Below are 9,179 nucleotides of genomic sequence, written 5' to 3' on the forward strand. Positions count from 1 at the left end.
ATATTTAAAATTCACAGAATAAGAGTTTCAAAATGCTTCAAAATTAGAGAATCATAAAGAACAATACACATACCATCATAGTGGAAGGGTGTTATATGCCTTTTTCAATAACCGATAGACCAGACAGACAAAAAAAAAAAAAAAAAAATCTAAGGATTGAGGGTTTTTTTTTCCCCTCCTGACACCAACTATGTGGTATCCTCTCCAATACCAGCTAGACTCCTATAACTCAACTAAATTTCGACACTTAACTACGAGAGGTAGAGCAGACCACACAGGCTAAGGGCTCAGCCCACAAGACTTCCCACACTAAAGATACCAGTCACAAATATCAAGTGCCAGGGATACTCACACTTCTGTGTGACTGAGTTATGAAGTCAGGAGTTCCCACAACCCCCGCCCCCAAGCTCAACAATTTGCTAGAAGGACTTACAGAACCCAGGAAAATGCTAACTCATGATTACAATTTATTATAAAAGATACAAATCAATAGCCAGATGAGGAGGTATGGAAGGGAAGTCTGAAAGGATCTCAAATGCAGAAGCTCTGTCTGTGTGGAGTTGGGGTGTACCACTTCCCAGCACATGGATGTGGTCACTAACTTGGAAGCTCCTCAAATCCCCTCCTGTAGGGGTTTCCATTGAGGTCTCATTATGTAGGCATGAGTGTGGTCATTGATGATTGGCTCAGTCTCTAGCCCCTCTCTCCTCTCTGGAGGTTGGGAGATGGTGCTGAAAGGTATAAGCCTCTAATATAAGCTTATTATTATTTTTCTGCTGACCAGCTCCCATCTTTTTTTTAATGTTTATTTCTTTTTGAGAGAGAGAGAGAGAGAGAGAGAGAGAGCACGTGAGTGGGGGGAGGCACAGAGAGAGGGAGACAGAGGATCCGAAGCAGGCTCTGTCCTGACACCAGAGCGCCTGGTGTGAGACTCAAACTCAAGAACCGCGAGATCATGATCTGAGCCAAGGTCAGACACTTAACTGACTGAGCCACCCAGGTGCCCCTGACCAGCCCCCATCTTGAAGCTTTCTAGGGGCCCACAAGAATCATTTCATTAGAACAAAAGATGCTCCTATCATCTTTATCACTTAGGAAATTCCAAGGGTTTTAGGAGCTCTGTGCCATGAACCAGGAACAAAAATCAAATTTTGTTTTTATTATATACATGATTTGTGTCCCACTTTGAATCCTAATAGCAACTAAACAATAACATATGCAGGATTAATTACCCCCAAATGTGAAAGGTCTTTAGGGAGGAAGTTGTAAAACTTTATTGAAAAATATTATAGAAGATTTAAATAAATGAGAGGTATACAAGGGTCATGTAAGATTCATGACTGTTTACTACAGAGATTCAATCTGCAACAAAATCTTCTATAGAATTAATTTGAACAAAATCCCAAAGGAGTTTTTAGTAGAAACTGACAAGCCAATTAAAAAATTTATATGGAAAAACAAATAGTCAAGGTGCCTTTGAAGCAAAAGAAAAGGTGGGGTTTACCTTATTTAGATCAGACTTACTATAAAGATTGGTAGTGAGGGACTCCTGGGTGGCTCAGTCAGTTAAGCCTCCGACTTCGACTCAAGTCATGATTTTGTGGTCCCTGAGTTCAAGCCCCACGTCGGGCTCTGTGCTGACAGCTCAGAGCCTGGAACCTGCTTCAGATTCTGTCTGCCTCTCTTTCGGCCCCTCCCCCACTCACGATCTGCCTGTCTGTCTCTCGAGAAGAAACATTAAAAGAAAAAAAGATTGGCAGTGAAGCATAGTGGCATTAGTGTGGGGATATACAAAAGGTCTAATGGAACACAGTGAAGAGCTCTCAAATACACCCCACATATGTGGAAATGAACTACAACAGATGGACACTGCAGATCTGAATTCACAAATGAGGGTAGAAAAGCTGATTATCCCTATTTGAAAAATAAAACTGAATTCTACTTTACAAAAGACACAAAAATCACCCCAGACTAAAAATTTGAATATGAAAGGTAAAGCCATAAAACTTTTAAAAGAGGAAGTTAGCTCTAGGTTCCCAGCTTAACAAGAGGTTCTTAAGACACAAAAGGGGAAAACAAAAAGATTGATACATTTAACACTGTTAAAAGTAAGAATTTCTTTTCATCAAAGTACACTATAACAGAAGTGAAAAGACCCTACAACTCACTTTTTCCACTCCTGGATATATCTTAGAGAAATTCATTTTTTTTAAATTATTTTTTTAAATTAATTTATTTTAGAGAGAGAGGGAGAGAGAGCATGCATGTGCAGGGAGGCGCAGAAAGAGAGGGGGACAGAGGATCCAAAGCAGACTCTGTGCTGACAGCAGAGAGTCCCATATGGGGCTCGGACCCACAACTCGTGAGATCACAACCTGAGCTAAAGTAGGATGCTTAACCAACTGAGCCACCTAGGTGCCCCAATAAATTCTTGAACACAGGATACATACAAGAATATTCCTAGTGCATTGTTTATAATAGCAAAAAAGTGTAAGAAGCTCAAATGTTTATTGTTGGGTTTCCTTATTCGGTGGAGTATTATCAGTGAAGACAGTGAACTACAGCTGTCTGTACACAGCAACATGTGTAACCCTCACAAACTTATTGAGAAAAACAAGCTCAAGAACACATATAGGGTGATTTAATGTGTGCAAAGTTCAAAGCATGCAAACAATGTTGTTTAGAGATACATATTTATGTTACATAAGAACACAGGAGTCCTGAAAGATTGGTAATGTCTGTTTCTGCAACTGGGTGGTAGGTAGATGCATTTTTATGATTTTTAACTTCAAATATGCTTATATATAGTTAGTCTTCATTACTCTGATTCCATATTTGCAAATTCACCTGGTTGCTAAAATCTACTTGTAACCCTCAAAACCAACACTCACACTTTCACGGTATTCATGGACATGCACAGAGTAATGAAAATCATGTGTTCCCAGCTTAGGCTGAACAGGTGACACTCTGCTCTCATACTGTAAATCAATGTCCTTTTCATAGTATATTCAATGGTACACTTTTTGTATTCTTGTGCTTTTTGGAGGGGATTTTACTGTTTAAAATGGCCCTGAAGCATAGTGCTGAAGTGTTGTCTAGTGTTCCTAAGGTGTGCTGTGCCTTATGGAGAAAATACTTCATTCAGGTGCTAGTTATACCATGACCATGACTTCAATGTTAATAAATCAACAACATATACTAAATATATGTGTTAATGTATATTAAATGTGACTTTAAATAGAAACATACAAGGTGATGTATCAATCGATTGATGAAAATGTTGTGACTGGAGGTTCCCAGGAACCCAACTGTATTTCCCCTAGGAGCAATGGTTCAGTATTCACAAATTCAGCGTTCTCAGATATTTTATAGGACTACCTTGGATGATAATTGACTGCATATGAATATTGATATTTGCAGGTATGAAATTTGTAATAGATTTTCTAAAGAGCCTAGAGGAGTAGAGAGAGGAAATATGGTTTTGGTGGAGACCAGTGGAACTTATCTATTCAAGAGATAGGAAGTAGCTATGGTGATGGAGAGTGAAATGTTAGGAGCGGTTGCTAGAGTGGTTGTGGAGGTGTAGATAAGTCAGGAAGAGGTAGCTGAAAACTTGCACTTCCTTTTATGAATCCTCTTTCCGTGTCAAGGTGGGAGGTGGTGGAGAGATTTGGAGACTTATTGACATGGAATGCTGGGTCCTCTAGGCCTTCCTCTCTGAAGTCCTTCAAGGACCTGCCTTCTGGGGGTTTGGGGGTTTGAATAGGTGTTGGTAATGCCAGGGAAGGAAAATGAAGTCTCTGTGCAGGACAGAGGGGTTGCAGGGGCCTGTAAGAAGATGCTCAGAAGGCTGGGGGCTCAGTGGGACCACAGCAGAGTGAGGTCTGGAAAAAGTTGCCTTTGTATGATTTGAAGGGCATGTGCTGGCTGGAAGTCAGGCAAACAGCTGTCCATGTCAACTAAGGAGCTTGGACTTCATGCTGGAGGAAATGGAAGATTTCCAGGCAAGAGAGTAATATAGTTTTTGTTTTAGAAAGTTCACTCCCACAAGATGCTTCAGAAGAGACAAAAAGGGAATGGAAGTATAGAGATTAGCAAGGCCTGGATTGAGGTTGTTCAGGGCAGAGATGGTCTGGGGCGGGGGCAGGGGCGGGGGAGACCATTTAGGAGATCAACTGATAGGATTGGGTGGCTGATTGCATCTAGGGCTGTGGAAGAGGACAGTCTGCTGTGAGGATTGTGCTCAATCACAGATGTCTGGGCTGAGAAGGCTTTCTGGAAGAAGCAGTTCTGGGCCAAATCCCACAGGCTGATTCACAGCCAAACAAGGCAGTAAAAAGTCCCTTTGGATCTGGAACCCACTCACCGCCAAAACCTCCAGTCTCCCAGGGCTGAGATACATCCTGACTGTGGTAGTTTAAAAAATATGTCTAAAAGTTTTTGAAATTCCTCCTTTCAAGAGTGGTCATGAGAAATCCTGAGTTAGAACCACACAGCTATGCTGTTGCTGCATTCCTGATCCTCAGAAACTCTATGAGATAATGTTTACTGTTTACAATCTGCTAAATTTTGTGACAACTTGTTATGCTGCAATAAATATCTGTGATGACCAAACTCCTACCCTTTGACACCTCTCAGCCCAGGCAGGCAGCAGTTCCCATTCACTGGGTCAGGAAACGACGCTTTCTACCCTGATTTCCCTGACAGGAGTCATAAGACAACACTCACGACTCCTGTTCTCCTGAAGTTCCTAGTTCCTCTTGGTTGTGGAGGTCTGCTAACGACTGTGACCCCAGACAGGGAGGAGGCACCCGGGTCTCTAGTGCCATAAGGTGGAAGGACTGCCCTGGGCAGAAAGCGAAGGGCAAGGTAGACTGTGGGGTGGGATGGGCCTCCCTCTGCAGCCCCCCCCCTCCCCCCCCCCCCCCCCCCCCCCCCCCCCCGCTCCCGTGTTCACATCCAGACCACCAGCAAGTGCGCAGGCTTTCCCCCCTCAGTTTCTGAAACTCCTCTACATCCCCAGGCTCACCTGCCCCCAACCCGTCCGGCCTTCGTCACAACACAGCAGAGTGATCTTTAAAATACACATCTGAGTAAGACCACATCACTCCTCGGATGAAGGTCTCTCAATGGCTTCCCATTGCGTTTAGAATAGAGGTGGACTGCGGGCTATCCTACGGGGTCTATGACCAGATCTCGCACAACTCCGAGCCCGCCTAGCAACTCGGCCCCAGCTCCCCGGCCTCCTTCTTGGCTACTCGAACAGTCCCGCCGGCCAGGCACAGGCTGCTCCTGGGAGGTTTTTGCTGACCGCTCGCCGTCCTGTTTCGGGCCGCTATTGACGGCGCTTCTCTGCCCGATGGTTTTTCTCTCCGCACTAAGTGAGCTTTGAGAGCATTCCCTTGCTTCAGGCGTTGTCCTTTCACCCAGAGTGGTGGCTTCAACGTAGTTAAGTGCCACGAGAGCGCCGTCCAGAGGCTCCCCTTCCGACCTTTCCTAGGTTCCCTGCGGCCGAAGCGCCGCGCGCTCCCCCGCCCCCAGTGCGTCCAAGGCACCGCCCACAGCGCCGTCTGTGCCCAGCGGAACTCTGCGCCGCACACGCGTTTCCGCAGGGGGGGATTTCGGCCTCGGACCTCAGGCCCCACGTAGTCTCCGGCGGCGACTGCGGCGCATGGCGGTGAGCTGCGCGGTGAGACCGCAGGGGTCCCAGGGACTTGGGCCGTTGGCGGCCCCCCATGACCCTTGTGCTGTCCCCCTTTCTCCAGGCCCTAGGACATCCTGCTCGGGAGACATCAGTGGCCGCAGGCCCAGGTACTGCCCGCGCTCCGCAGCCCGCGGCTGCCTGGGTCGTTTCCCGGCTCCCCGGGTCCTTCCGCCGTAAGGTCCCATCCAGTTTGTCTCTGCTTAGGGCACTCCACACGCAGTGACGCCGCCGCCCGGGCGCACCCCGAACATGGTGAAGGCGACGCAGCCTCTAAGAAGCAAAAGAAGAAGAAAACCCGGAACGGAGCCTCTGTGGCGAGTGGAGGCGGGAAGGTCTCAGAAAAGCCCTGCTCAGAGGAAGCGCCCCTAAGCGCGGAGGCTCAGGCAAGGGCGGGCCTCTGTCGGGGCGGGTGGAATTCAGCGCTGCATCCCGGGTGTGAGTGTGCTGGCGGGTGTGTGTAGTCTCGGTTTTTCTGAGTTAAGGCCGGGATGGGATGGGGTGGGATGGGATGGGATGGGGACGGAGGGTGGGAGGGAGGGGTGCCTATGGGATGGGGCTAGAGCCCACGCTGTCCTGTTGCGGTCTCACAGCCACTCTCCCCGTTTCATCACAGGCAGAGCAGCTGGTCCGGGAACTGGCGTGGTGCGTGGAGCAACTGGAACTGGGCCTCAAGATGCAGAGACCCAGTCAGAAACAGAGTGAGGGTCTTTCTGTAGAATTGGGGGGAGGTGAACCATGATAAAGCTGTGGCCTTCAGGTGGTGCCAGGGGATGGAATTGTCTTTCCTGTAGGATGATAGGCGGTCAGAATAGAGAAGATTCCTAGTTATTATTTATTTATTTATTTATTTACTTATTTATTTATTTTTAATCCGTAGAAGAGCAGGCTCTTGGGGCAATCCGAACCCTGCGTAGCGAAAGAACCCCCTTGCCCCGGAAGAGGCAGCTGATGCGCTCCTTGTTTGGGGACTACAGGGCTCAGATGGAAGCCGAGCGGCGAGAGGCCCTTCGGGTTCTCAGGACTGGTGAGGAGCTGGAAACTGGTTGATTTCAGGGGGTAGGGAGGAAAAACCTAGGGAGTGACTGGAAGAAAGCTAGAGTAACAGGGCTGGCAGGGGTGGAGAGAGGAGATGGACTCAGGGAGGCCTGGGAAAACATGGAGAGAGAGCTGGGTCCTCTCTGGAACACAGATGTCAGGCTTGGACCTGGGACGCAGAGCAGCAGAGTTAGCACTGAATGTCTCAGTGATTCTAAGTGGAGTGTGATGATAATACCTACCCTAAGACTTTGAGAAGTGAATCAGTTGATTTGTCTTAAGGCACAGGTAATGTTAGCTGCTTTTACTCTGTTCTGATACTCTGTCCTCTCCCCCACAGCAGCCCGCACAGCCCAGGTGCAGCCTGTAGCTGAGGCCACCAGAAGGAAGAGTGGAAGGGTCTGCAGGACTCGCCAAGCAGGGGTAGCCAAGGCCACCCTGGACACTCCTGATGAAGAGTTCAGGTTCAATTTCTTTTAGCCTGTCCTCCATCCTGGAACAGTTCTCCTCCCTGGGGAGCATGGGGGTTTCTGTTGAGTGCAGAGCCTTTCTGGGAATGCGCTGTTGGACAGATGTGGTTTTGTCCATGGTCCGTGGATCTGGTGCCATGGCTGTTGGACAGATGTGAGACCACCATATTGAGCAAATTTCAGATAAGCACAAGACCCATTTGTAGGTTTTCAAATGAAATGTGCTTCCTGCCAGAAGAAGGAGCTCCATTCAGAAAAGCTTCTACAATAAACTGAAGTGAGTGTTCAGCATGTCGTTGAAAGAATGTTTTACTTAATCTTTAGCCTGACATTAAGCAGCTGTTTGTAATAAGGACAATGGAGGAACCTATATAATTGTTCAGTGGTGCTCACCTATAAAAGAACGTCCTGTCAAATGATGTAGTGCTTTATGCTGTAATATCACATTGTAGTAAGAAAACTATTTTCTGTACAAATGGATTAGTGAATTTGTGTGCTAATTATCTGTGTTAGGTGAATACAGATGAGGCAGGTGCCTGGCACTTCTGGCTCCAGGCTCACCACAGTGTGTGGTCCTTTGTATTGCTTTCATTTCTGAGCATGTGTCATCCTCAGGGAGCCAGTGTAGCTCCCAGAAGGGCAGATTTGTTCTTAGGACAAGAGAGCTTCTTGCCCTAACAATCCTGGCCGAAGACCTGGGTTGAGCTTCAGTAGATGACCTCTGCAACGTTTGGCTACTCTAAATGATAGTCCCAGTACTTCTGCATCAAATTGGGTGACTTAATCCTCAGTGGCTGTGATGCTGTCTTTGCTGGTGTCTCCCAAGCTTGCATCCCAAACTGGATAGATACCAGGAGCCCAACTGCCTATTCAGCATTTCTACTTAGATGTTTTGTGGGCATTTCAAACTTGACATATCCAAAACATTTATTGGACCCTACATCTCCCTTTGTCTTTTGCTTTTGAGTCAATGGCCCTACTGCCCACCTAGTTGATTAGGCCAAAAACCTATGTCATCCTTTCTTGCTTTCCTTCTCCCATACATGTGTTCTGTACTTCAGCTGGTATATGAGTTCTGTCTTCAAACTAAATTTCTAACCTTTTGTGCTTTCTCTCTTTACTGCTAGACATTCTAGTCCTGGCCCCAGCTCTTCCCCTGACTGCTCTGTGAACCTCCAGGTGTTAGTGTCCCATATATCACTCTTACCTCTTGTGTGTTCATTGTAGCCAGTGATCATATGTATTGGGTCCTATTTTTCTGACCTAGTGACTTTATTGTACCCAGAAAACAGTGTGAAAGCTGGTGGATGAGGCCCCACTTAGGGCCTGCACACATTTAGGCTTCTGACTTGTCTCTCTGATGTGGCTCCCTTTTCTTGTTCCCTCCTTGCCGGCTTCTTGTCTGCTCCTGCGATAACCAACTCAATCCTGCCTTAATGGCTTCAATCCTGATAGGATGTTCACAAAAAGTCCACTTACTTGTAGCAGGTCTTAGACTCTGGGGAAATATAGTGCAAGGGGACTGGGAAACAGGAAACATCTGAAGACCAGAGATGGGAGGGCACTATGTGGCCTCTGACTGGGCCATCAATCCTGCTTCCCTCTTAGGTCATTTTTCTACTCAGGGTGCTCCTCCTTTGGCTTATACCCAGCTATGTTCTTGGTAGTGTTTCATCCATGGCTTGCATGTTGGGCAACCACAGCTAAGTCACACTCTTTAGCCTGGCCTCAGTTCATCCATCTATAAGTGGGGTAGTTGTAGGTAGTGCTGGGTGAGGTTAACTGGAGCTTAACCTGCACTGCTCTCGGGTGTCAGTGTTCTGGTCTATGCAGCAGGCCCTGGTGTGTAGGGTGGGGGTCTCAATACCAGCTCCGAGGCTCTGCAGCCCATGTTTGGCTTTTCCCAGTGGCCTTTGCAGCTGCACTCACATGTCTGATACAAATAAATACCACTGGATGATGATCATTTG

At 47.2% G+C, this 9,179-nt stretch overlaps 1 protein-coding gene across 2 annotated transcripts; it reads left to right on the forward strand.

Moving 5' to 3' along the window:
* Nucleotides 1–5,547: 5,547 nt before the first annotated feature.
* CF2H8orf33 (chromosome F2 C8orf33 homolog) lies at nucleotides 5,548–7,500 on the forward strand. Of its 2 annotated transcripts, XM_060611498.3 has the most exons (6): nucleotides 5,548–5,677; nucleotides 5,766–5,811; nucleotides 5,909–6,087; nucleotides 6,318–6,402; nucleotides 6,582–6,728; nucleotides 7,080–7,500. In XM_060611498.3, exons 1-6 carry the CDS (start codon nucleotides 5,672–5,674, stop codon nucleotides 7,217–7,219), a joined length of 603 nt encoding a protein of 200 aa, XP_060467481.1. In that variant the 5' UTR covers nucleotides 5,548–5,671; the 3' UTR covers nucleotides 7,220–7,500. The 2 variants fall into 2 exon arrangements, with proteins under 2 accessions (XP_060467481.1, XP_060467479.1); XM_060611496.3 differs by having other exon boundaries at nucleotides 5,563–5,811.
* Nucleotides 7,501–9,179: the final 1,679 nt, after the last annotated feature.

This window comes from Panthera onca, chromosome F2 (genome assembly GCF_046562875.1).
Source record: "Panthera onca isolate mPanOnc1 chromosome F2, mPanOnc1 haplotype 2, whole genome shotgun sequence".
NCBI lineage: Eukaryota > Metazoa > Chordata > Mammalia > Carnivora > Felidae > Panthera > Panthera onca.